This window comes from Chiloscyllium plagiosum, unplaced genomic scaffold (genome assembly GCF_037043375.1).
Source record: "Chiloscyllium plagiosum isolate Xiang-an unplaced genomic scaffold, Cpla_swu_hap1 HiC_scaffold_48, whole genome shotgun sequence".
In the NCBI taxonomy this organism is placed as follows: domain Eukaryota; kingdom Metazoa; phylum Chordata; class Chondrichthyes; order Orectolobiformes; family Hemiscylliidae; genus Chiloscyllium; species Chiloscyllium plagiosum.
Genome location: NW_028270186.1, coordinates 16,611,574 through 16,639,211, shown reverse-complemented (window position 1 = coordinate 16,639,211; position 27,638 = coordinate 16,611,574). Strand labels below are relative to the sequence as shown.

At 48.1% G+C, this 27,638-nt stretch overlaps 1 protein-coding gene across 4 annotated transcripts; it reads left to right on the top strand.

The window, feature by feature from the left end:
- The first annotated feature begins 1,151 nt into the window (after window positions 1–1,151).
- Window positions 1,152–25,862, top strand: LOC122543178 (metal transporter CNNM2-like). 4 transcript variants are annotated; one of them, XM_043681600.2, is made up of 8 exons: window positions 1,152–2,595; window positions 9,214–9,357; window positions 10,055–10,192; window positions 11,809–11,978; window positions 12,864–12,960; window positions 15,054–15,116; window positions 19,048–19,208; window positions 21,956–25,862. In XM_043681600.2, the coding sequence occupies exons 1-8, from the start codon at window positions 1,167–1,169 to the stop codon at window positions 22,151–22,153; spliced, it is 2,400 nt and encodes a 799-aa protein (XP_043537535.2). In that variant the 5' UTR covers window positions 1,152–1,166; the 3' UTR covers window positions 22,154–25,862. The 4 variants fall into 4 exon arrangements, with proteins under 4 accessions (XP_043537535.2, XP_087840590.1, XP_043537536.2 ...); XM_087984464.1 differs by having other exon boundaries at window positions 10,028–10,192; XM_043681601.2 differs by lacking the exon at window positions 15,054–15,116.
- The last annotated feature ends 1,776 nt before the right edge of the window (window positions 25,863–27,638 follow it).

Sequence of the window (27,638 nt, the reverse complement as noted above, 5' to 3'; positions counted from 1 at the left end):
TGTTCACTCTCAAAGATGAGAGACTCAACAAACAATCCAGGTCTTTTTCAAGATATAATTTCAGTTACATCACACTGGGAACTTTTGCGATAAACTCTGTGTCGAGATTAGATTACTTACAGTGTGGAAACAGGCCCTTCGGCCCAACAAGTCCACACTGACCCGCCGAAGCACAACCCACCCAGACCCCATTCTCCTACATTTACCCCTTACACTTAACACTACGGGCAATTTAGCATGGCCAATTTACCTAACCTGCACATCTTTGGACTGTGGGAGAACGTGCAAACGCCACACAGAGAGTTGCCTGAGGCGGGAATTGAACCCGGGTCTCAGGCGCTGTGAGGCAGCAGTGCTAACCACTGTGCCACCGTGTCTTATGATCTTATTCTCCACAACCACCTGATGAAGGAGCAGCGCTCCGAAAGCTAGTGCTTCCAAATAAACCTGTTGGACGATAACCTGGTGTTGGTGATTTTTAACTGGGTTTTTCCAGCAGTGGGACTTTGTCCCTCCAGGATTTGATTGATACCATTTGAGCCAATAGGTTCCGGGGCTGGGGACGCGACAAGAGCAGCCGACCAATGGCACCGGGGACAAAATGATTGGCGTCAGGCCAGCCTATGGAGCAGAGGAGGTGTGGCTGGGTGGGTCCGCAGACATAGCCAATGGGAAAGGAGATGGTCGTGGAGGGCCGCCCAACAACGTGCAGGAGGGCCAATGGGAGAGGGGATGGGGAACGACGACGGTTCGATTGGTGGAGGCCCCGAGGAGGTGTCGCAGAAGGGCGGAGCTGCGTGTGGGAGGACCACCAATAGGAATGCGGTGGCTGTGTAAACATTAACCAATAGGCGTTTGACGGCAGTAAATAACGCGGATGCAGACCAATGCCAGAGGGGCGAGGGCGGGAGACGATTCACGATTGGCCGTAAAGGACGACCGGCGGGGCGTGGCTGTTAAGCGGAGGTTAACCAATGGGAAGGAAACCGGGCGCGACACGCGACCAATAGGAGCGCGGGCGCCCTGACCGACGCGCGTAGTGGCCAACCAGAGCGGGGGATAGGGCGGGAGGAGTCCGGGGATTGGCCGTGGGGGCGGCACCGTCGGGGTCTCGAGGTGAGGGTTCCTGGAGGCGGGGGGCTGAGCCAGGGACAGTGTCAGTCAAGATGGCGGGGCGGCGGTGGCGCTGCGGCTGGAGCCTGGCGGCGCTGGCCCTGGCCCTGGCGACGCTGCTGCACGCCTGCGGCGGGGCCGGGGCCGCGGCGTCGAACGAGACCGGGCTGGAGACGGGCATTTACGGGCTGCGGCTGGTGGCGGTGGAGAGGCCGATCCTGGAGGAGGAGGAGGCGGCGGGCGGCCAGGCCGGCGAGGCGCTGCGGGTGCTGGAGGGCCAGACGGTCAAGCTGCGGATCTTCGGCCGGGGCATCGACGCGGGCGCCTGGAGGCGGGTGGGCTTCGCCGAGCTGGGCCCCGAGGAGGGCTCGGCCAACGGCAGCGCGAGGCGGGCGTGCCCGTCCCGCAGCCGCGACCTGGAGGTGAAGCCCGGCGTGGAGGAGCGGCGGGAGACCTCGGGCCTGCTCACCGTGCGGGTGCAGCCGCTCCGCAAGCAGGAGAAGGCCCGGCTCTTCGGCCTGTGCAGCCGCCCGCCCGGCGGCGAGGCCAGCTCGGCCTGGCTGCTGCACCCGGAGCCCGACAGCCGCCTGCGGGTGCAGGAGGAGGCGCCGCCGCTGCTGCCCTTCTGGCTGCAGGTGATCCTGACGGCGCTGCTGCTGGTGCTCTCCGGCATGTTCTCGGGCCTCAACCTGGGCCTGATGGCCCTGGACCCCATGGAGCTGCGGATCGTGCAGAACTGCGGCACCGAGAGCGAGAGGAGGTACGCCCGCAGCATCGAGCCCGTCCGCCGCCAGGGCAACTACCTGCTGTGCTCCCTGCTGCTGGGCAACGTCCTGGTGAACACCACCCTGACCGTGCTGCTGGACGGGCTCCTGGGCACCGGCTGGGTCACCGTGGTGGCTTCCACGGTGGGCATCGTCATCCTGGGCGAGATCGTGCCCCAGGCGCTGTGCTCCCGGCACGGGCTGGCGGTGGGAGCCCGCACGGTGCTGCTGACCAAGTTCTTCATGGTGCTGACCTTCCCGCTGGCCTTCCCCATCAGCAAGGTGCTGGACTGCGTGCTGGGCCAGGAGATCGGCAAGGTCTACAGCCGCGAGAAGATCCTGGAGATGCTCAAGGTGACGGGCCCCTACAACGGCCTGGAGGCCGACGAGCTCAACATGATCCAGGGTGCCCTGGAGCTCCGCAGCAAGACCGTCGAGGACGTCATGACGCCCATCCACGACTGCTTCATGGTGTCCAGCGACGCCATCCTTGACTTCAGCACCATGTCCGAGATCATGGAGACGGGCTACACCCGCATCCCCGTCTACGAGCAGGAGAAGTCTAACATCGTCGACATCCTGTACGTCAAGGATCTGGCCTTCGTCGACCCAGACGACTGCGTCCCCCTCAAAACGATCACCAAGTTCTACAGCCACCCGCTGCACTTTGTGTTCTACGACACCCGGCTGGACACGATGCTGGAGGAGTTCAAGCAGGGTGAGTGTCACTGGGGCTGGGGCTCCCTTTCAGTTCATTGGGGCTCCAGCTGCAAGAGCTCAATGGCTTCCCTTATCCTGCGCCTCCTGTTGGTGCCCTCATTGTTGATGAGTGGACCAACAGTCTTTATTGCTGGCACTCATTATGCCTTCTGGAAGAGTCTGTAGCCAAAGGTATAACTAGTTATAATTTGAGATTGGGATCCGCTATGCAGGTAGTAAGTTGACTGACTGGCACTGACCTGAGGACGAACCATCAGTTAGAGGGAGGGAGAAGATTCGAGTGGTTCTGAAAAAGCGCAGCAGGCCAGGCAGCATCCGAGGAGCAGCATTAGTTAGAGGGATGAAGGGTTTTGCAGCAAAGACTGCCTCAATTTGTGGAGCGATGGTCTGGGATAGGAGGGAGGCGATTGTTAAATAAATCACTTAGAGAGCTGATAACCTAACTCTTAAATGTCCAAAGCTGTGATTTGGTATTCGGTGTAGAGATAAAATAACTCTTCCCATAAATCCCCTGATTGTCTAGTCACTGATCCTGGATCAAAGTTTGCCAGTGGAAATGGTTTTTTCTTCTTAACCCTGGCAAAGTCCTTTGTACCCAATGTGAGCTTTGGTGTAAAGAGAGACACTCTCCCACAGTAGTTTGCCTGGAGTTGTCAGGACGAGTCCAGAAAAGCCACATCTCAAACGATAGCAATGTTTTACACTCTGTTTATGATTGTTCTGAAATTTGGCTTTCTTGTGCATACCTTCAGAAGTGTATACCTCTCTCGTACTGCCAAGTGATTTAATTTTGAGCACTTGTCTTAAATGTCCCTTTAACAGTCTGTAATTGCAAAAGATTGCTGGGTAGTTCCAGTCTACCTCACCCCTTCCCTCCAATCCAAGTGGTTATGTTTTTGCTATATTCATTCTAAGAGCTTGACATAACTCCACATGTCAAAAGCTGTTGACTGCTGGTTCGACGTGCTGACTGCAGTCTTCCCTCTTCTCTTCACTGTCTCACTCTCAGCTGTGAGTTCGAGTTGAGCTCCCAACCCTACGTCCTTTCCTGAGTCCACCGACCTCTGCTCAGTTTTGTCGCTCAACTCTGCCCTTGCCTCACCTGGGATGGACATTTGTCTGCTGGAGCGCATACTTGATCTGTGGCCTCGACCGTAGTGGTTTATGATGGAGTGGTGGTGTGGGAGTTAGTGTGTGGGCCTCTCTTTGGGCTTGGAGTCCAGAGTGACTGCGAGAATCTCAGTACGCAATTGTACTCTCAAAGTTTCCCTTTACTTTGACATAAATCAGTCATTACCGAGTATCAAGGGAGGCTTCAATTGTGGTGGATTGTCTCCCACAGACTTGGGAGAGAAGTGAGAAAGGCAATGGTTTCTAACCTGCTGTTGCGGGGTGTCAGAGGACAGCTGCAACAGAAGACAGAAAACTGTACAATTGTGTCAGATTGTGGCGAAGGTGAGCTTCAGCCAGTGAAGACTTGAAGAAGCTGCATAATTGATGTGCAGCTCAGGAGCGCTGTCTGATATATCTCATTCTCAGGTCCCCGCCCCCACCCGTTTGTTTTTCTAGACCCTAGCGCGAGAGTGTGGGAAAGGGTGCTGTGTGCAGGGTGTGTTTGAATGCAGTCTGTGCATGTGTTCTCTCTACCCTTCTCCCCAAACTGGCCCTTTTGCTTGATTGCCCGAGGTAAGACTTTGGCTGTTCAATTACCACGGCGCACACAACAGTCCAAATGTAGGTCATGCGTCAGGAGTGTAGTCTGAGGTTAGTTGACAAACACATCAGGTTGGAGCCCTTCTGAATCCTGGTGACAGAAAAGGTGTTTTGAGTGGTGAAAAAAGGCAGTTTATATGATGAACATTTAACCTGATACTCTGACCTTGATGAGGAGGATTGAATTTAATCTGTTGTCTGCTATTGAGTTCTTATTGAAGTTAGTTCTTTAGTGCCCTTCAAATTGGGTTTGGGGAGGGTCTTTGGGAGTTATCTGACTACTAAGGGTCGAGATTCTATCTCAAAAGGGTAGCCTAGTTTTTAAGTAAGACATCTCTCGTTGAAGGAGATGATTCCCTCGGGACCATTAGTCTGTTTAACCCAGTTTCCCAACAACAGTGGAGGCAAGAGCATAGCTTATATACAAAGCTGAGGTAAGTGGATTGTTAATGTACTGGTGAGTCTGGGAGAGCAGATTTGGGGCAGAAATCATATCAGCTATAGTCTTATCAAGGTAGTTGAGCTATGTGAAGGGCTGACTGGCCTGGCGTTTCCTAGTTAGAATGGACATAAAGGTGAAGTGCTCCTGACAGTGATCCTCTCTGATTGACAAAGAACCTTTGTGCACCCTCTCTGTGTTTGCACCCTGCTCACCTTGTTTATACAATGGTTTAGCAGGAGAACACACCCTAGCTTTCTAATCTCCTGTTGGGTCCCTGCTTTTCACGTCGCTGTGTCAAGCAGCCCTTTTGAACAGCTCAACAAGTTTTGCAACATCATTTTTGAGTTAGTCATGAAAGTGTTTGTTGACGGTGCTTCAAGCTGGGCGGATAGAAGCTCGCTTGGCGAGGTACGAAATAAGCTATCCTATTTCACAACCTTTGGCCATCCCCAAAGTGCAGTGAGTGAGGGTGCATGGAAGTACAGATCACGGGGTTTCCTGTGGGGCAACATTTAGGCCTCTGTGTCTTGTCCAGCTGGTCAATTGTGGAGTTACCATGGCTGGTCAGCACCTGCAGGGGTGCTTTCATGTGACCAATAGTGGGCTCAGGCATTGACAGAACTCTTCAGGTCCTATCCTGGGCCCCTCAGGGGGTCAGGCTGGTTACTTGCCCTAACTCCCTGCTGAAACACACTTTCCTGCTCAAATTTGGGCTCTGTCTAGGCTGCAACCGATCCTACGTATCCTCTGTGCGTGGATTCTTCTGATTGCAACATGAATTGCAATCCAGTCATTCCACGGACAGATTTAGATTGTTTACCCGCTGGGTGTCACTAGCCCTTTATAGTGATTGCATTTCTCTGGGCGCTGCCGCTTGGACTGTTTTTCTGCTCTGTTTTTAAACTCCTCGTTGTTGATTTCAAATCCAGCCTTGACCTTCCCCCCACTCGATTCCGTACCTTCTGCCAACCTTTAAGATCCCCGTGCTTGTCTCATTCTGGTCTCTTCTGCTGCACCAATGGCAGCCCAGACTGTGGGTGAAGGGCTATCAGGTCCTGAAATTCATTCCTGAAAAATGTGTCCTTTCCTCCTCTCGAGATGCCTGCTCAAACCTGTTGCTTTGCCAGATTGTGAAGGTCGTGCAGCACGCACGTTCAAGTGGTTCAGTTTGGAGTGGATTTGTTTTCCTCCCTCATGCATTATGTAATGGTCCCAGTGACTTAGCAAACCCAGAGCAGCACTTAATGCCTGTTGCTTCAAGAACAGTGTGCTGTAACTGCCGGCTGCTCCAACCTTGGTCACGTATGTGAATACTAATGAGGCAGTTAAAAGGGCCCTGGTTTATTAATGTCACCTTTTTTGTAATCTGAGTCTACCATAAAAGCAGCAAATTATCTTGGAAATGGAGTCATTGTTGCAGAGATTGCAGCAACAGATTAATGCACACGGGTGTCTGTGTGATGGTGACCAGTGAATCTGCTTACTTTGTTTGTCTGGAATTGAGCATTGGCCAAGACAAATTGGTTCGGATATTGGTTCGGATTCTCTTCTCACACCTGAGGAGGTGGTTGCTGGCCTCGGTTTAACACATTTATGTGAAAGATGACGGTGCATTGACGCAGTCTCGCACTGGTCTTTTCGGCCTGGTGCTCTACCTTGCAGAGTGGGTCTTGAATTTGCGATTTTTCTTCAGATTTCCTTGTGGAGAAGGATCCTGCAGTCAAGTGGAGCCTTGAATGTGGAGACCAGGAGAAGTGAATAGGCAGTGAGGAATCCCCAGGAGCAGCTGTTAATCTGCTCTACAGCTCTTGTGCATTGACACTTTGTGGAGTCCTGCAGTAAGGGGGTTTGGTTTCAGATCTTAGCTGAGGCTGGGACGATGTATCTCTCTGTGACCCACTAGTGCATGTCTCAATCTTAAATCACGTATTGCCATTGGGAGAATTTGGCTCACTGCTGTTACAGGATGTTTCCAGTGCTCGATACAAAATACCTCTTCGGTGTTTTCAAACTAGTGTTTTCCACGTTCCTGGGACAGGTGCAGCACAGACTCCATACAAAGTAACATTCTCTCTAGCCTGTAACATTCTCTCTAGCCTTTAACACTGACATTGTGTCCATCGCAAAGCTCCAGGACAGGTAGAGTTCAGTGTTTAATACAGAGTTAAGCAACTTGTATTCTTTTAAAATGAAAGTTAAGATCTATCCACACTGCCCCATCAGACACGCCCAGGGCAGATATAGCATGTGGTTAAATGCAGCATAGCTACCTCAACTCTTTTTTTTAAACAGAAGATAAAGCCAATTCCAGACTATTTTAACTGCAGAGTGTGGTTAGATTTGGATCTGATGTAAATGATTGTCTGTGATCTTCATGAGGGACTGTCCAGTGGAGAAAGGAAGGGTTTGATAATAGATAACCACTCTGAGAATGTTTTGTGAAGAGTACAGGGTGGGGATGATGAGAGAAGCTTGCTTCAGACCTACTTCCCATGAGGAAATGGAAGCCCCCAACATCAGACATGCTGGGGGCAACCAAACTGTGTTTGCAGACAATAGTGAGGTGTAGATCAGCATAGGCTTGTGCTAATTGGTACTTAGGACCTGAGCCTTTATGACATTCCAGCTTTTGTTACTGGTCCTGCCACATAGTTATGTGAATCTTGGCTCCGTGCCTGAATAAGCAACGTATGTACGAGCTTTAAAAGAGTACTGCCCTGTTCCCTCAAACTGCAGATCAGTTTCCCCAAGAGTGTGGCGGGGTGGGAGTTAAAGTTCACTTGGCTTTTCGGAATTTTTGAATGTCTTGTTTCAAGTCCGACCTAGGAGGTGACATGGAGATTCGGTGACTGGATCGAAATCCAACCACGACAAGACTGTTTCCCTACTTGCACACTTAAGCTGTGGCTCACATAGTGAAACACCCCGAGTGTGCCATCGCACAGAGTGCGGTCGCTCCTTAACCCCAGCGGCAGAGGTCTGCTTGCCTGGACCTCATGTCAAATTGCTGGCTGTGGTGTTGTCCAGTGCTTGAAGGTATTTGCACAGTGCATCTTTGGGCAACTGGTTATGTCAGATATTTATTCTTGAGCTTGGGTGCCACCTGAATGGCTTGTCACTTACATGTAGGAGAACTTTCATCATTTCTATAGAGTTGGACTGGAGGCTCATGAGGACTAGAAAGGTTAGTGGTTTCACGTCCCTCGAGTGGTGGTTAGGTTTTAATGTTTTGAGGCTGTAAGCAGCTCCATGGCCCTCCATGTTGAAACTGCAGATGAAGGTACTGAAACGCTTGGTCAGAAAGCGAAGTTTTCTGGAATTGTCCGGATGGAGGAAGACATCGTGGAGCAGTTTAGGGAGGCGATTGCAGAGTTGTGAGTGTGAGAAAGATGCAGCAGTGAGCTGATCAGGAGATGTGGCAGAGAGACTGTCAGGCGGGGCCCTGTTTTGTTTTTGTGCAGTGAAGCATCTGGTCCTTTGATGTCGGCAAACGCTATGATTTTAAATGGGAAATTTGGTGCATGAATGAATGAGGTCCTGTATCGAACTGCCTTGCAAGCATGTGACAAACTGCACTTGGCTAGCCTGTGGTCTGTGCATCGTGCTGGTCCTGCTCTCCTAGCCTGTGAGGTCATTCATTAATCTCGCCTCCCCTGCTCCCCTGCCCGCAGATCCCATCCTCTTATTATGAATCAGGGTGTGGGTTAATCTGGCAGTATGTAATTGAGCACTTTTCAAGAGTTCTGTGGAAGTGAAGCCATCTTGATTGGTAACCACTAGACCGTCATCATCGAAAAATAGCGATCGTGTCATAGCCGGGAGTAGATTGGGCCTCGGTTGACCGTAGAGCTGACAGATTAGAGGCTGCAGAGGCTGAGATTATCCACCCAGGAATAAAGTGGGGAATTGGGTTTAATGGAGATGCCTTGAGGGAGCGAATAAAGAGAAACTGTTTGTTCTTGCGGAAGTAGTTAGCAATCAGGAGACGGAGACAGATAACAGGTGCAGTGATGAGAATATTTCTCACAAGTTGTTATGATCCGACATGTACTTCTCGAAGAGTCAATGGAAGTAGATTCATTTAAAATAAAAAGTTATTGAGCACTGGGAGGGGGGGGGGGGAGGAAACAAATAAGTGGAGCTAGTCAGATAGCTTTTACAAATTCAGACTCCTGCTTGATTACTGCCTGTGGGCACAGGCCCGTGATACATAACTTTGGGGGAATGACGGAACTTAACAACATTTATAGAGGGAGCATCACTGATTCAATTCTGGGCTACCCCTTCCCTGAGAATGTCTGATGAGGACAGTGCAAAGGGAGCTTTACTGTGCTGAACCAGAACTAGGTACAAACAAACTTTTAGTTTCTTTATTTCCCCCCCCCCACTGCATGAATGCAAGTTTTTGTCTGTTAGCTCGATGTTTATGTTATGTTTGTCTCTAATTTCCACTGCTGTTAGGTAAATCACACCTGGCAATTGTACAGAAGGTGAACAGTGAAGGTGAGGGAGATCCTTTCTACGAGGTGCTGGGACTGATCACTTTGGAGGATGTTATTGAAGAGATCATCAAATCAGAAATTCTTGACGAATCGGACATATTCAGTGAGTCGCTTTAACACACGGGAAGGTCAGAACACAGGGGCAAACAGAAATTGGTCATGCGTTTAAGCTAGATCCATCGTTGAACTAGACTGATCTGTACCTTAGCTCCATTTGGAACACATTGGCTCCCTGCCCATGATGCCAGCATCTAACCATCTGTCAGTCTGTGATTCCTCGTCCTGACACGCTTTATGTGAGTGGGGAGAGCTCCAATTTCCACTCGTCTCTGTGCACATTTTAATTTCCTTTTTTCTCAAGCCCCCGCCAGAAGAAATGGTTTCTCTTTATCCTATGAAACCTTTTAATTGCCGAATTGTTTGAATCTGGCTCTGTTAGCATCCGAGTGAACTTAGACGGTGCTCTCGCAGAGACCAAAATACCGTTCTCAGAGGAGCATCTGGCCAGGTGGGAGGTTGCTCCCCATTTTATTTCTGTTGTTGTTGTTATTATTATTAGGTTCCCTACAGTGTGAAAACAGGCCCTTCGGCCCAACAAGTCCACACTGACCCTCTGAAGACAAACCCACCCAGACCCATTTCCCTCTGAATTGTCAGAACCAGAGCGCTTTTTTTTTATTCGTATTGGCAGTAGGCATTGAGTCGAGGAGTGAGGAGAAACCTTTGAGGGGTTGGGGGGGGGGTGGCATGTTGATTTTGCTCTGGTTTATAAGCTGCCCTCCTGTCGCTTACTTATCCAGCGGACAATCGCTCAAAGCAGAAGGTGACTCACAACAACAAGAAGAGGGACTTCTCGGTTTTCAAGCCCACTGTCCATGAGGTGAAAGTCAAGGTGTCCCCGCAGCTGCTGCTGGCTGCTCACCGCTTCCTGTCCACAGGTAAGTGGCTGCCCCCTCCCCACTCTGCCTTCTGAGCCCATCCAGAGGTTGTGAACTTGGGGTGGAAAAGCACAGGGGCTGGAAAGCTGCTTTACACACGTGTTGGCCTCTGACTGACTGAAAGCCTGGTGGGAGCTAATGTGTTTTTTTTTGAAGAGGGAATGCTTGAGGATCAAAAATAATTGAACAGAGCAATGTTTCCTGGGATGCCGTAGACAGAATGGATCCCAATTCTAATACAATGAACACTTTACACAGAACATTGTTCCAGTTTTCCAGTCATCCTGATGCGATCATTGCGCTGGATGTGTCCCATAATATCCGCAGGACTTAAAGTAAACCTCTCAGTGGCAGCTTGTCGTACTTTACTGCAGTGAAATGTCCCAGGGTACCACCCTTTATGATTGATTAAACAAGTTTTGAGACCAAGCCACGGAGGATGTTCGAGGTAGATTTTTAAGAGTCTTGAAGGAGGTTAAAGGTGGGGATTACAGCTGTGGGGCAGAGCTGCTGAAAGCTGGCCCGCCGATAACATGTCAATCAGGAATTTTCAAGGGGATGGACTTGAAGGTATCTCCGGATCGTCTGGCTGTTAGAGGTGGAAGGCTCAGGTGAGACCGCAGGACACATTTGAACCTCTTGAGAATTTTAACTTCACGTTGGCAGTCAGTATAGTTCAGTGAGTGCAGGGGTGATTGAACCTTGTCTGCACGTGTATGTTTGTTCACTGCTAGGATTGAGTGAGTCTCAGATATTGTCAGGACTGTAAAAGCACATTGTGTTAGCTGAGCTGTGTAGACAGATGAGCTCAGAGAATACAGTCAGCCGCAAGTCATGACATAATTACAGGGATCCAGGCAATTACCCATCTCGTCTGTCTCGGACTGTGGGAAAAACACAATGCGGTCGCTGGAACAGAAACCTGTTTGCATTTCACATGACTTGGCAAAGATTTGGGAAAAATCCATAGATCAGCCTTTTGTTTCTCTCTCTCTCAATCTCTTCCCCTTTTTGTTTTGCATTATGTTTGAGACAGCACGCTGGCTAGCTTGACATGAAGCTCTGTCATTGAGACCTCTGGCTCCATGTCACTCACCCAGCCCTGGTCCTTTGGGCACTGATGACCTACGCACTTTGACCCTTATTGTGCGAGGTCACCATGGGAAGACCTGTGATCGCCCTCATTACGAGCACTGCTTGCGGGAGACGAGGTTGAGCCCAATGGCACCAAATAAAAGCTGAGGAAATGATGTGTCACTTCTGAAACTTAATTCTCCAAACTGTTTGGGCAACAGACTTAGGTGACACGGTGGGTGTTGAGAGCATTAACAAATCATACTGTTGTGAGGTTTGGTGAGGATTTGTCAAGATTGGGGAGTTGGGGCTATTGGAAGAGCGAAGCAGAATACGTAAAAGTGGAGTACTGCAAAAATATTGGTTGCCGTGACCTGGAGTTTGTCGGTGAGCTGATCACTTCAAAATGTTTCTTAACTGGGAGCCAGTGCAGATCGATGAGCAAACGGGTGTGGGGTGGATAAGACGAGTAAGTTAAGCAGAGGATGCAGTGCTGTGATTTTCTGAGGTTCTTGTTTGACTGTTCCCGCTCTCCTTTGCAGAGGTCACTCTTTTTGCCCCTGCCCACATGTCCGAGAAGATTCTGCTGCGGCTCCTCAAACATCCCGACGTCATCAACGAGATCAAGTTTGACGAGGGCAACAAGCTGGCTGCTGAGCACTATCTGTATGTGCGGGGGAAGGCGGTCGATTACTTTGTCCTTGTTTTACAGGTAAGCGGCATCTTTACCTGGTTCACTTTGCCATCCCGTGCGAAATCGGATCCTGCACCACTGGGCCTCTCCCTGGGTGAGAAACGTTAAATTGAAGCCAGTGCGGCTGACGTACTGTTTGGCCTTGGCTAAAACTCTGTTCCTGTGCCGTCGCCTCTCGTGGTCAATGTCCGAGACTGCATCAGACTCCCCGTGTCATTTGTCCGTGAGTTAACCTTCTGGCCCATTCTGCTCCGTCACCCACTTCTAACTTGTCCTATTGTCCATCTTTGTCCCCTGCTTTAGCTCCTTTACCTCCCAGATGTGATGACTCCCATACATTCCTGGCCAGCCCTCCACCATCTCGCTTCTCTCCCCTCTCTCCTCCCCCCCCCCCACCCCCACCCCCCCCCCCCCCCCCCCCCCCCCCCCACCCCACCCCACTCCCACACACATCGTCCACCCTCTGTTTGCTTCAGTTCATCCAAACCTGTGCTTTCTGTTATTCGCTGTGTGCCACTTTGTGAACTCATCGCTGTCTTTGCTCACTGACCTGCGTTGGTCTAGTTTTGCCTTGCCTTTTAAAATTCTCATTTACATTTTAAATCCTGCCTCAAAGTGTCTCGGCACAGAAATAGGTCCTTGGGTCCAAACTGTCCTAAGCAACCACCATTCCAAACTGACGTCGTCCCATTTGCCAGCATTTGGCCTATCTCCCTCTAAACGTCACCTATTCGTGTATCCATCCAGATGCGCTCAGCCCACCCCCCCTGCCGCGCACACAGCATTAGAGAGAGCTGGGAGAAAAGAGTGAAGATTAGTCCTTGTGACGTTTCTGATGGTGCACTTCATAAGCCTGTGGCTTCTGGTCTATGTCCTCATGAAGTAAATGTTGTTATACCTTAGGGTAAAGTGGAGGCAGAGGCTGGCAAAGAAGACATGAAGTTTGAGACGGGACCCTTTTCTTACTATGGTACCATGGCCCTTGGCAGTCCCATTTTGGGTAAGATTTCTCTTTTTTTCTTTTTCTTTGTTTAGCTTCATAGTTTACAGAAGATCAAAAATCATGAAATCCAGCCATGAGATGGTTCAGTGTCTTGGCTGTTTCATTTAGATTCCTTATAATATGGAAACAGGCCCTTTGGCCCAACGAGTCCACACCAACCTTTCGAAGAGTAACCCACATAGATCCATCCCCCCCCCCGCCATCCCTATATTTACCCCTGACTAATGCACCTAACACTATGGGCAATTTAGGATGGCCACTTCACCTGTCCTGCGCATCTTTGGGATGTGCGCACAAACAAATCTTGGCTGATCTGTGTGATCACTCCTCCTAGCCATTTTGGTTCTGTTCTTGGGGGTCCCTGGTTGCCATTGCCATTTTAGGGCTGAAGGCTCTCTTACTTCACCCCTGCAAGGTTGCCCAATGGGCAGGTACGTTTCGCCCTCTCGAGTCAGAAGATCGTGTGCCACTGCAGAAACCTGAGCACAAAGAGAGGCTGACACATCGATGGCACCAGAGGATGATTGACTACAGCACAGGAGACGGCCATTTGGGTTCGTTGTGTCCAGTGCTGACTCTCAGCATCAGGGAGTCACCTCATCATTCAGGCTTGGATTGGTATGTCACACAGATATTTTCTTGCGACCCAAGTGCCAGGCAATGACCATCCAACATGACAATTCAACCATCGCCCCTTGATATTGAGTACCATCGCTGAATCCTGAGGTGCCAACATCCTTGGGGGGGGTTATCCATTGACCAGGAACCGAACTGGACTGTCCAAATACCTATTGCAGTTGCAAGAGCAGGTCAGAGGCTGGGAATGCACCTGCTGACTCCCCAAAACCTGTCTGCCATCGACAAGGGACAAGTTAGGAATATGATGAATGGGGACAGCTCCAACAAAACTGAAGAAGCTCGACGCTATCCAGGACAAAACAGTCCACATCCACTCCCTTCACCACCGACCCTCGGTAACAACAATGTATACCATTTACACGGTACACTGCGGAAATTTGTCAAGGCTGTTCAAACAACACCTTCCAAATCAATGACCTCAATCATTTAAAAGGACAAGGGCAGCAGATGGAACACCAGCCCCCTCCTGTGGCTTGGCAATATATTGGCTGTTCCTTAAGTGTAGTTATGTCAAAATCCTGGAACTCTACAGCAACATCTTGAGAGCAGTTAGCACTGGGTATTAAATGGCTGTTTTGTCCAGGTGCCCCTTGCTTTTGAAATCTCTGATTTTGTCTTGACATCCCTTCTCCAAGGAAGTAGCCTGAACTTCTCCAATCTTACCAAATAACTGAAGTTCCTCAACTTTAGAACATTCTCATTGGAAGCCATCCCATTGCTGTGAAAATGTGGTGCCCGGATTTGGGTGCAGTATTCCAGCTGATGCTAATCCAGTTATTTTATCCAAGTTTTTGTACAGCAACGGAGTTCACTCTGGTATCTTGGCCAATGTTTATTCTCCTTGCAATATAACCCGGAGTTGGGGGAAGAATAAGTCAGGCTTTCAAGATTAGGGTGACACAGTGGCTCAGTGGTTAGCACTACTGCCTTTCAGCACCGGGGACCATCTGTGTTGAGTTTGTACAGACTCCCCGTGTGTGTGGGTTTCCTCCAACAGTTCAGAGATGTGCAGGTTAGGTGGGTTGGCCATGCTAAAATTACCTAGTGCCAAGGGTTACAGGGATCGGCTCGTGGGATGGGTCTGGGTAGGATTCTCTTCAGAGGTTTGGTGTGGACCCGATGAGCCGAATGGCCTGCCTCCACACTGTGCGGAGTCTACGATCCGGCTGTTGTTACTTTGCATATGGGAGCCTGCTGTGCACAAATTGTCTGCTATTATTGCTGCAGTAACCATGCCTCGAAAGTAGTTTCTGAGTTGTAAAATGCTTCATGATGTCTCAAAGCATTGAGAGGTGCTGTAGAAATATGATCGTTTGCTTCGATCCTCTCCTTGCTGAAAACCAGTAATGTTGCCCCCCTCGGGTTTTGTTCATTTTAATCTGTCTTTCTCTGATTCTGTCTTTGTCTCTGTCTTTCCCCTCTCGCTGTCTCCCTTGTTGTTCACCTCCTAGCTCTCTCTTCCAGGCTCCGTACTTGCAGTCTCAAACGGCCTTCTCTAATTTCTTGGTTCCGAGGTAAATCTTGCATGGCTTACCCAGTTTTCAGCGTTAACCTCCTCTGTCACCCTTTCTGCCTGGGGAATGTGTCATCATGAGCGTAGCCTCATGTCCTGTCACATACTGCTGCCTTTCAGCTGCCCATGCACCTGAGGGATCAACAGTCGCTTTATCTTTGTGCCTAGCCCTCCTGGCAATAAACCTTTTGGTCTGTAACCTAACTTCTCCCTGCAGTCACACCGGCACCACTCCCCACCTATTCCTCCGCTACGTTGATGACTGCATCAGCGCCACCCCATGCTCCCACGAGGCAGTTGAGCAGTTTATCAACTTCATCAACACATTCCACCCCCACCTTAAATTCACCGGGACCAGCCCTTCCTTTCCTGGACCCCTCCATGTCCATCAACGGTGACCGACTCAACACTGATATTTTCTACAAACTCACTGACTCTCAGCTACCTGGATTACACCTCCTCCCACCCTGCCTTCTGCAAAAATGCTATCCCTTATTGCGCATTCTTCTGGCTCTGTCACATCTGCTCCTAGGAGGACCAGTTCCACCACAGAACACACCAGATGGCCGCCTCCTTTAAAGACCGCAGAATCCCTTCCCACGTGGTTGATGATGCCTTCCATTGCAGCTCATCCACGTCCTGCACTTCCACCCTCGAACCCCAACCCTCCAACTGCAACAAGGACAGAACCCCCACGGTTTTCACCTTCCACCTCACCAACGTTGTGTCCTCCTCTGCCACTTCCGCCACCCACAAATGCATCCCATCACCAGCGATCGATTTCCCTCCCAAACCCTCTTCCGCTTTCCGTAAAGACTGGTCCCTCAGGTCCACGCCCCCTAACAACCCACCCTCTCCTCCCGGCACCTTTCCCTGCCACCGCAGGAATTGCAAAACCTGCGCCCTCCCCTCTGTCCGAGGCCCCAAAGGAGCTGTCCATATCCATCAAAGTCTCACCTGCATTTCCACACATCATTTACTGGATCTGTTGCTCCCGATGTGGTCTCCTCTACATTGGGGAGACAGGGCGCCTACTTGCAGAGCGCTTCAGAGAACACCTCCAGGACACCTGCACGAACCACCCCACCGCCCTGTGGCTGAAAACTTCACCTCCCCCTCCCACATTGCCGAGGGCCCACAGGTCCTGGGCCTCCTCCATCGTCACTCCCTTACCACCGGATGCCTGGAGGAAGAACACCTCAGCTTCTGCCTCCAACCCCATGCCTTCAATGTGGATTTGACCAGTTTCCTCACTTGCCCCCTCTTCCTCCTCTTTCCGCCCCCCCCCCCCCCCCCACCTTACCCAGTTCCAACCTTCCAGCTCAGCACCATCCCTGTCACCTGTCCATCTTCCTTCCCACCGATCTGCTCCACCCTCTGCTCTGACCTATCACCTTTACCCCCACATCCATTGACCACACCGTGCTCCTCAGGCACCTCTTTGTGGTCTTCCAGCTGGGTGTCAATGCGTTCACCTGGTTTTGTTCTTCGCTGTTCAGTCATAGCTGGGGAATCACCTGCATTGGAATCACTTCCTGTTCCTGTTTAGTTATGTGGGTGGCTCCTGAGGACATATCCTCCTATTGCTGATCTACATGTTGCCCCTTGATAATATTGTCTGCAAACAGTGCCATGTGCCCTGGTTGTACACACCTTGACTTCTCTATCATCTCCCTTGATCCAGGTAACTCTATCATCTCCCTTGAGTTACCTGGATTCCGCACTGAAAAACAGAAACTTTTCCACCAAGTCAGGCATCTCAACCTCTGTTCCCTCACCACTTCCTCAATCCCTCGCCACTTTTTAAAAAAAGAACTAACTGTACGTATCTGTCTTTGTCTGTAATTTTCCAATTTTTTAACCAAAAATATTATCAATCTTGAGTTTTAAATTTAATAACTAAGTGCTGTTTGAGGAAAAGAGTTCATAACTTATAAGAGCCTTTGTGTGAAGGAGTGTTACCTCATTGCACGACTGCAAGTCTGCCTCTAACTGTGCCTCCCCACTTCCCCAACCCTGCTCTCATTCCTCACCAACGGAAATAGTTTTTCTTTGGCTGTTCTCTTCAGCTTGAAATTTTCATGAAATTTTGTAAATTGATTTAATGTTTGATGTCCAGGTATAACCTTGGTAAATCTACATTGTGATCCCTGTGGTGTGGTGTCCAGTGCTGCTCACATCTGTAATGGTGTGAAGGATCAGGGCCATCCTGCCTGTGTTCTAGGGCAAGGAGATGTTCCCAATATGGCAAAAAACCCTCTGCATCAAATCTTTTTGGAATAAGGGGTGTGTGGAAGCTACCAGTCATGGCTGATATTCCTTGTCAGCTGCATGATTGCAGTCATGGGAGTGGTGCAACAATGGGAACAATGTCTACACCACTTCTGTTAAGATATGTGCATGCGCAGCAAGCTGTCAATCTTTCGATCTGTGCACTGCTGCAAGAGAGTGAGTGCTACAAACAAACTGGAATTTGTCACTTGGTTGTGTGGCGTTTGAATCGTGTACTCATCAGGACAAATGGAATAGAGTCCACACCGACTGTCCAGAGCATCCCGTCCAGAACATCCCATCCAGACCCAGAGCTCTATCCTAATGTATGTTTGTACCATGGCTAACCCACCTCACCTGCACGCTGCAGGGCAATTTTATTCTGGCCAATCCACCTAACCTGCACATCTTTGGATTGTGGGAGGAAACTGTAGCACCCAGAGGAAACCCACGCCGATACGGGGAGAAGGTGCAAACTCCACACACACCTGAGGCTAGAATCAAACCTTGGTCCCTTGTGCTGTGAAGCAGCAGTGCGAACCACTGAGCCATTGTGCCACCCCACGTTTAAGCTTTGTTCCTTTTTTAAATATTCCTTGGTGTGGGATATATATCCGAGAACGACCCAATGCTTTTTCCGTGGCTATGCCTTAGTCAGTCGCAGTGAACTTATCAACCAATCTCTTGTGGCGCAAAGGTTGATTATTTGAAAAGTAGCGTTCTTGTATTTTGTCTCGAGTGCAAAATGTCCAGTTTTTGCAACCTATCTCTGTCATCAAATGTAAAATGAATTCCTTACTGACACTCCGATTTGCCATCTTGGTTCTTTCTCCACTCCTTGTTGCCATTGCTTGTCGTCATGTCCAACTCCCTGTGTATTCGTGTCTCGGGAAGCTGATTCTCGTCAAACTTGCACCTCTTCACAGTTCCTTGGAACCACCAAACTTTTTGCTGGTCTTTTAGCTAACAGACTGACAGTGAACACGATTCAGCTTCCAAATAGCCTGGATTTGAAACAAAACACTTGGCTGAAATTGTTTAGGATTTAGCATCTTGTTAATGCAGTGTGGCCATGGGTAGCCAATGAGTGTGGTCTCTATATTTCACTTCTGCGTGCGCCTGCAACGAATCTGTTGCTGCTGTCTTCAGGGAGTCGAGCTGCAGACGCTTGCTATGCGGCATCCTTTTGAATAAACTTGACTTTTTGTCACCAAACTGCGATTTCTCTCCAACCCTTAAATGTGCGGTATTTGCTGTGCAAAAGACCATCAGGATGAGGGAGGATTTGACCGTCGATTGAACTCTGTGTGAAGGGTCAAGACTGTTGGGAAATTCTGTAGTTTGAAGTTCTTGGAGAGCTGAGCCAGTGCTGCAGATGGCGGTTCAGTTTTAATATACTAGCCCACTTTAGATACCATCCCACACCGGCTTCCTCTGCCCTAAAACCTCGATCTGCAGCAGCATTGGTGCATGCTTTTCACTAATTAATGTTGTGCACTGCATGCAATGGGGGATGTGATTCCTGTGCATGTCTGGAGCAGGATCGGGTCACGTGAACTGCTGAGCCACCTTGTGCCGTCCAGACCTGTCCAGAGTTGTGTCATCCATCTCAGGCACTGATTGATTGTTTGTTTGTTTTTGGGCCCTCTGCTTCTCCTCAGAAACGCGTCCATCCTCTCGCACCAGTGAGCTGAGTCGCTCTGTCTCGCTGAGCTACGCCGAGCGCTCTGAATCGATACCATCTATCGTCTCACCCAGCCCCTTGACGCACTACGTTCCGGATTTCTCCGTCAGGGCGCTGACCGACCTGCAGTATGTTAAGGTAAGAGGCCTTGGGGTTTGGCAGCAACGAAGGGAGCCATTCAACCAGTCAAGCCTGTGCTAGCTGTTTTGGTAGGCTTAACCAATTTGACCCATTCCTATTGCTGTTTGCAATGATCCTATACATTTGTCCCTGTCAGGTGTTTATCCATCGCTGTTTGTCAAGTTAACGTTGGAATCTGTACCTGCTACCAGATTATTATTATCTATTGTTTACTCATGAGTGACTGATTCTCCTGCCAATGCCAACAATTGCTAACTATCTGCACCCATGTGTTAGATTATCTTACTTTTGTCATAAATTTGCCTCCAGCCATCTCCACTCAGGAGAATGATGACAAATTCTCTTGTCTCGACGTGAGATCCTTCCTCTCTCACATCATGTGGAACTCCCCACCTCACCTTCTCTAAGGCTTTGAAGTCCTTGACAGTGTAGTGCCCAGAGTTTAACACGCAGCTTTGTATTTGAGGTATAACTGGGTTTACTCTTGTTTTTCTTAATCCCTTAAATAGGCCCATGAATAAGATACAGTAATGTAGATTAATTTGGCACATGCTTTGTGGATAATCAGAGCTGACCCTTCCTGACAGCCAGCCTCCTCCAGTCTTGTAGGTATAAATCAATAGTGTAATTTAATACTCCCTACTTGCCCTGGGTGGGGGCAGCTGCAACAAGACTGAAGAAGTTTGACTCCATCCAGGACAAAGCAGCCCCCGCTTGATTGTCCCCACATCCAAAAACATCCACTCCGTCCAGTACCAACATTCAGCAGCAGCAGTGTGTACTGTATACAAGATGTGCTGAAGAAACTCTGTCGTCTTCGACAGCACCTTCCAAACCCACGGCCATTACCAGCTGGGAGGGCAAGGTTAACAAATAAATGGGCATACTACCCTCTTCAAGTTCCTTGTGACCCCCACACAATTGTGACTTTGAAATAGATCATTCTTCGTTCAGTGTGGCTGCATCAAAATCTGGATCTCTCTCCCTCACATCGTTGTGGGTCTCTCTGGACCATATGGACTGTTGGTTCAGGATGAGGCTGCACAAGTTCCTTCTCCAGGAGAAATAGGCAATAAATGGGCTGAGTAGTGGCAAATGGAGTTTAATTTAGATAAATGTGAGGTGCTGCATTTTCGGAAAGCAAATCAGAGCAGGACTTATACACGAAATGGTAAGTTCCAAAGGAGAGTTGCTGAACAAAGAGACCTTGGAGTGCAGGTTCACAGTTCCTTGAAAGTGGAGTCGCAGGTAGATAGGATAGTGATGAAGGTGTTTGGTATGCTTTCCTTTATTGGTCAGAGTATTGAGTACAGGAGTTGGGAGGTCATGTTGCAGCTGTACAGGACATTGGTTCGGTCACTGTTGGAATATTGCGTGCGATTCTGGTCTCCTTCCTATCGGAAAGATGTTGTGAAACTTGAAAGGGTTCAGAAAAGATTTACAAGGATGTTCCCAGGATTGGAGGGTTTGAGCTACAGGGAGAGGTTGAATCGGCTGGCGCTGTTTCCCTGGAGCGTCGGAGGCTGCGGGGTGACCATTTCGAGGTTTATAAAATCATGAGGGGGCATGGATAGGATAAATAAAGTCTTTTCCCTGGGGTGGGGGAGTCCAGAACAAGAGGGTGAGAGGGGAAAGATATAAAAGGGACCTAAGGGGCAACATTTACACAGAGGGAAATGCATATATGGAATGAACTGTCAGACGAACCTTTTCATACTGGGCGGTACATGTATGGAATGAGCTGCCAGAGGAAGTGGTGGAGGCTGGTACAATTACAGCATTTAAAAGGCATCTGGTTGGGGACATGAATAGGAAGGGTCAAGAGGGATATGGGCCAAGTGTTGGCAAATGGACGAGATTAGGTTGGGATATCTGATTGGCAAGGACGAGTTGGACCGAAGAGTCAGTTTCTGTACTATACGTCTGTACCATCCTGCTTCTCAGTGGTTTCAGATTGGGGCTGCAATACTGTTCAAAACCAGCCTGTGGCATTGCTGTTCAGCAATTGGTTTTGAAACTCAGCAGCTCCCCCACTGGGTTTTTGGGTGGTATTGCTGCTGTTGATCATCAGCTATTGCTCCCTTTCTCCAGTAAGTTGTGATGATTGCTGCAAATATACTGTAGATAGCTTCATGATCAGCAGACGATTTTAAGATGGGGTATGGTCTTGAAAGATGCATTTGTTAAGAAAAAAGCCTATGGGTAATGTCGAGAAAGAAAAAGTGAATGTTTCAGGTCAGTAAACATGCAACATAACGGCATAAATTCTGCATTGGCTTGATTATTTAATGAGATGCAGACAACGTTGCTTCTCTGCTGTGATTGTATGCAGGAGCTCTGAGGTATGTCAATCACTGTATTGATTCCAGAGGTGGGTGCCACTGTCCTTTGCCCCCCTTAAGGGCTGTCAGAGTCAACCATGTTGCTGTGTGTGTGTGGAGTCACATGTAGGCCAGACCAGACAGACGTCCTCATCTTCAAAGATATGTGAACTGGTTTTTCTTAATCATAAAAGCTTTCAACTGCAGTTTTAATTTATTGATTGGAATTTAAATTCCCCTCCCTGTCCCCAGGCTGCAGGTCTGGGATTCGAACCCGTATCTCTAGAGCATCAGTCTGAGCCTCTGGGTTACTGGTCAGGTGACCATAGTGTGCCAGTATCTCTGGTGTATTTGTTCGTGCGCTGCCAATTCGGCTCTTGTGTGACCAGCCGCGGTTAATTGATTCTCTGTTGAAATGATCAGGTGACACGGCAACAGTACCAGAATGGCTTACTGGCGTCAAGGATAGACAGCACCCCGCAGTCTCCGGACAACCCCCACACGAAGATCGACATGAAAATAGAGAAACCTGAGACTATAGCAGATGAAACCACGGACCTTCTGAACGAGCAGAACTCTTTGAACCGTACTTTGAACCACACTTTGGAAAACAGTATATGACCCCACGCCTGGAGGGTCGAGGCTCTGCTCCTGGGGCATTTAAAACAGTTCCTGCGAACAATCACCGTGCAATCTTTTTATAGTGTGTGTGTGGGGATGAACGAGGAACGGTACGACATGAGACAGCTCGTGCAGAAAGTGAGGAGACATGCCTGGTGAATAACTGATTTGCTACAGCCACACATGCCGGGTCAGCACGCGGACAAAAAGACAAGACTGCTCAACCCCAAGAGGAACCATCTATAGCCATCTCCTCTTCTCCTGGCAAGTGAACCTTCCAGTGTCTAACATGGGCAGGACCACATGACTTTGACTGGTTGCCTGCTATCTTGGACAGCTTCAGATGGCTTGGGGCTGTGTGTTGCTGGGTAGCATTTCAGCTCTCGCCCTGGGCTGATGTACGCTGAACACCCATTCCCCTCTCCCCACCATCCCCAGATTGTCATTTCCTCACATTTCAGCCTTCATTCCTTTGCACATTTCGAGTATTGGGAGGTGGCAGAGGAAATTTTGTTCCTATTACAATGCGCAGACAAGTCACATCATTTTACACTATGCACTAGAACAACGTGCAACAGTTCTACAGTCTTGGGGACAGGAGCAGTGTTTGGGAACCGCTTCTCTTACTAGTTTACTTTCATCCTGAGGTAGATCTCTCCATGTTTCAGGTCTGCCAATGTCTGTCCTTCTGTGCAGTTAAAGCCTGTACCCATCACATCAACTTCTGACAGTTGGTGCCTGTTGATGATAGACTTCAGCTGATCCTGACCTGTTATTGATTCCCTGATTGTCCATCGGTGTTTAGCCAGAAGATGGAGAATTGCCAGAAGAAACCACATGAGTTCAGAATCTCTGAGGGCCTTCGCCCTGTGGTCAGTTCTTCTGTGATCCTTGTCAACTTTGATCTAAAGTGGTATGGTTGAGCAAACAGCACTCCGATAACATGGAGGTATTGATAGCCAGGAACGAGGGAAAGCTTAGGTTCATTGGCAAAACCATAGGGATTTCTACATGTCTAATCTAACTCGATTCCTTGATTTGGGGTTTGTTTAAATTGGGAAATTGAAGTTTTAAGTATTAACGGAATGTCTATTCTGTGTGGGGGTGTATTCCGGGTTACCCATAGCTGTGCATAACCATGCCTCAGGGAAGGTTCAGGCCCGACTGTGGGCACATAAATTGCAAGCCCCAGAGCAGTCACTCAAGGCTGGGTGGTTTTGGCAGGTACAATGCTCTACAACTCGTACAATAACCAGAAATACTTTTTTGGGCCAGTCCAATGGAAAGTCTGAGAATAAACAGGTTGCATCTGCTGCAAGGAGAGAGAGAGAGAGAGAGAGAGAGAGTGATATGAAGTGTTTTCAAGCCCAAACCTTGATTTGAAGTGGTATCAATTCATTTTCTGTAATTTTCCACTGAAGGAAGGGCTTGCTGGTTTAGAGGCGGAGTTCAGTTTGTTCCACAGACCATGCTTGTCCCGTGTCTTTTTTTTAAGGGGTGGGAGGGTTTTTTTTTTAAGTTATCCCGACTTGTCGCTCTGTTAAGGTGCACGGCCCTGTTTGCGAGTTGGCCAGAGCAGTTGAAGCAGAACTAAGAAGGTACAAAAGGTACATTGTGAAGTAAATCCATTCATCAGTGAATCTTTGAGGGCCAGGAATGAGAGTTTATCAAATGGGATACTCTGGAAGTTGTAACAGTCTGCACCAACTCCCATTATGTCTGGCACCAGCTGCTTTTTTTTTGATATCACCGTTTATTTCTCAATCTCAGTAAGAAGGGACAAACTTGTGGGTCACCTCCACACGGTCAGGCCACACCTCCTGTGTGCTAACGTCTATGACTGTTGGGCCTCACAGAAAAGCTTATCAGTTTATTCTAATTGATGTGTAATGTGATTTAGTCTTGCTTTATTTATTTTTTTAAATACTGGCTCTAATTGCCTAAAAGATCATTCTTATCTTCCTGACACAATTTTTTTTTGATTGTTTACAGTTGGTTTTGCAATATGCTGGTTAAGGTGCAGCTGCTTGATAAGTTAGTTTGCCCAGAGTCTTCCCTGTGAATTAAACAACTTCCTTCACTTTTTTTTTAAACTGCTTGACTTACCCATTGCTTTCTTTGAGGGTCCCAGTTTGTCTGCGTTTGTCAATCCACTGCCGCATGTGCACATTGCTGGTCCCAAGCTGAGATTGCTGGAGGAACCTGGCAGCAGAAACAGAGTTAGCATTTCAAGTCTAGTATGTGTTCTGCAGAGCACAGGAAGAGTCACTGGACCCAAAACGTTAACTCTGTTTATCCCTCTCCGCGGATGCTGCCAGACCTGCTGAGTTTCTCCAGCTATTTCTGTTTGTTAGTTTCAGATCTCCAGCAGTTCTTTGTTTAATCAAACTCCGATCGGTATTACTGACGAGTCTGATCAGCTGGTGCCTGTTTGCCTCGCCCTTGTGCAAAGGACTTGGGTACAAACTCTGAGGGTGGGACTGGGAACTCCTGAGGTGCATGGTGCAGTCAAATGGGCAACTAAGAGGGTTAACACCGAAACAAAGACTATTTCCATCACTAAGCTACATGGAGTTGACCTCATTGCATGCAATCACTTGTATATTCATTTCGATTATCTCATTCTCTTGGAGAGCCTCAACAGTCTTTGTAAGGAGTTTCCCTCCTCGTATTGTTTAACATCCTGTTGATATTAAACAGCTTTAATATTTGTTCTTCCCTGGGAGAATGCAGGATATTTAAATTTTCTTAAAGCACACACTAAGAAATGGCAATCCGTTTTCCAGAATGTACTTTTTTTAACTACCCTTTTTTAAATGCAAATCTATATATGAAAATGTATTTTTGGGGTTGACAATGAGAATCAAACCTCCTAACCATTTGCATTGAGGGGAAAGTGGGGGAGCAAGAGAGGGCTTATATCCTCAGCCCCCTGACAGCTTTTACAGAAACCGAGCAACTTTTTAAGGGGAAAAAAAAATCCAGGATTGGAATGTGTTTAACTAATATTTTACTATTTTACCTCTTTGTGCCGAATGCCAGCAATAATTATATCACAAACAGGTGGTGTTCCAAAATACTACAATCTTCCCAGGCCATCTTCCATGATTGTGGATAATGTTCCTCAAATTCTGCATCTTCAGGAGTCATTGGAATTAAGAAACCTGATTTAAACCCTGATGGGTAACGCTCTGTGTAGACCATATTTATTTGGCAATAAGATGTTGTTTATATATGTGATTTCTTTGTTTTGTTTTCTGCCATGACCTGTTTGCATTAATATATCCTGTCTTTCAACCAAACACTTGGAAATGTTTATGTCTGTGTGTGTGTGTGTGTGTGTGTGTGTCTCCTGAGTGTTTTTGAACAGACTCTGTATTTGGGTCGTGCACTTTCTGATGTTTTAAATAAGGTTATTAAATGCCGAACGTGTTTCTCTCATGACTGGTTCATTGCGGATTTTTGCCAATTTAAACCTCATTTTGTATCCGTGGCCAGCAGGTTCATTCCCCCACTCAATTCTCCTACTTTCAAAACAGGTGTCAAAAAACTGCTTTAATTTCTGTAAAATGTTGGAGATTCTTTGTAAGCAGGAGAGTCAGTCCAGTTTCTTTATTGTCATGGTGCACATGGCCGCCATGTATAAAGCGATTTCTTTGGATTTTGAGGGAGGGTATTCTATATTTCTGTATTAAAGAAATGATTTTAATCTCTTGGCTTTGCTTTTTTTAAATATCTCAAGCAGAAAGAGTTGTCAGTAACTGAGGCTGTTTCGAAAAATCCTGTTCCCTTACTGATGCACAATACTCCCACTTTCTCGTCACTGCTGAGATTAGCTTTCTCAATACTGTTATTGTGATTCAAATTTAAATTTTGCCAAAGACTGTACTGGAATTTGAGTCCAGGTGATTGGATTGGGGCTTCAGAGTGAGCTGGTGAAATTACGTTTCGATGAATAAATCTGGAATTGAAAGCTGGTCTCAGTGTGGCATCCTCATTGATTTTTGGTAAACCCCATCTGGTTCACCACTGCCCTTTTGGAAAGGAAATCTCTCCCCTTTACTCAATCTGAGTGAAATGTGACTCCAGACTCTCAGCACTGTGGTTGACTCTTAACCGGCCCAGTATGGGCACGTGGTTCGAGGGCTCTTAACAACCTGTACTAAATGTTGGTCTTAACAGGATGCACAATGAATAAATGATCAGTTAGGAGTCTTTATGGCTCCCTCCTCGTCATTCCATACTGAGGCACGTGTCGGGCTGACTCTTTGCTTCAGTGCTAATTAAATGGAGCTGGAGGGAGGAGGCTGAATAGAAAATTCTTCTTTCATCTGTTGTTAGATCCTCCTTGCTGTTTCCTTTCTGTTTTGAAGGTGTGCAGGAGCCTTATCCGTAAGCTGTTTAAACACAAGCTGTGAGCCAAATGTAGAGTGCTCTGTTTCTGATGTAATTGCATGTGAGGGAGCCCTGGTTACAGATTCCCTGTGAACTTGCTGCAATGCGATGCATTGTTTTACAAATTCCAGCGATAGGGGATTACACAATGGGGGAGGCATAAGGTTCAGAACCTATTTTTTTTTTCTTGACATGCAAGTTGGGCTTTACCTCGGTACCAGCTTTCTAAATGGTGTTGTGCAAGTAGTTTGAAAAGTTGCAAAAGATGTCTGTCCATTTAAGCAGGATAATGGAACTGAATGTGAATGATGACAATTACTAGTGTGGAAAATGTATAGTGGTGGATAGTAAAGATGTGGCTCAATACAAGAAATTTGAAGAGCTTCTTAAATCTATAAGAGATCCCTACCCAGTGTTGTTCGGTGAGTGGAATTGGAGCCCAAGTGTGGCACTGGAAAAGCGCAGCAGGTCAGGCCGCATCTAAGGAGCAGGAGAGTTGATGTTTCTCGCACCTCTGTTAGTGCAAATTAGAGGCCTGCTAATATCTGACATGGCTCAGTGTCAAGTTTGGCTTTGTAGCCCTCCTGTTCAAGTCTTTACTATGTTTTGCTGCATTTAAAGCCAGTATATAAATGTGTGGTCTACAATGCCAAGTCCTTGGTGAGAAGGAAATCTGTAGTATCTTACACCCTCCAGATACCCCAGGTTCATTCCAGCCAATGCAGTAGTTCTGAATGGCAATCAAGTTTGTATGAGAGGAAACCGTATCCAAGAGTTAGAAAAGAAAAGGCACACCTTCCACAGAGTTGTAAAATCCTTAAAGAATTTGAGAGACGGGGAAGGGATGAATGTCCATAAATAGAAGGCAGCCATAAATTAAATCTGAGGCACTTTGTTACCGAGGGCGTGCTTGGAATGTCACAGGGAGACAGATCATCAACATAGCTGTGTTTAATGAAAAGCTCGCGAGGTGCTGAAGGGAGAAGGGATAGGAGGATGTTTCCATTGTATCGCTGGAGATGGGGAGGTTGCTTAGCATTGAGATAAGGAGAAATGTCTTTGCTCAGTGGTGAACCTTAAGGAATTTCCA

Bases quoted from the DNA above. Each gene is read 5' to 3' on its own strand.
- LOC122543178 (XM_087984464.1), top strand. From the start codon at position 1,167: ATGGCGGGGCGGCGGTGGCGCTGCGGCTGGAGCCTGGCGGCGCTGGCC. The intron at 11,979-12,863 runs GTAAGCGGCATC...GTTATACCTTAG, and splicing joins ACTTTGTCCTTGTTTTACAG to GGTAAAGTGGAGGCAGAGGC. The intron at 15,117-19,047 runs GTAAATCTTGCA...GCTTCTCCTCAG, and splicing joins TCTAATTTCTTGGTTCCGAG to AAACGCGTCCATCCTCTCGC.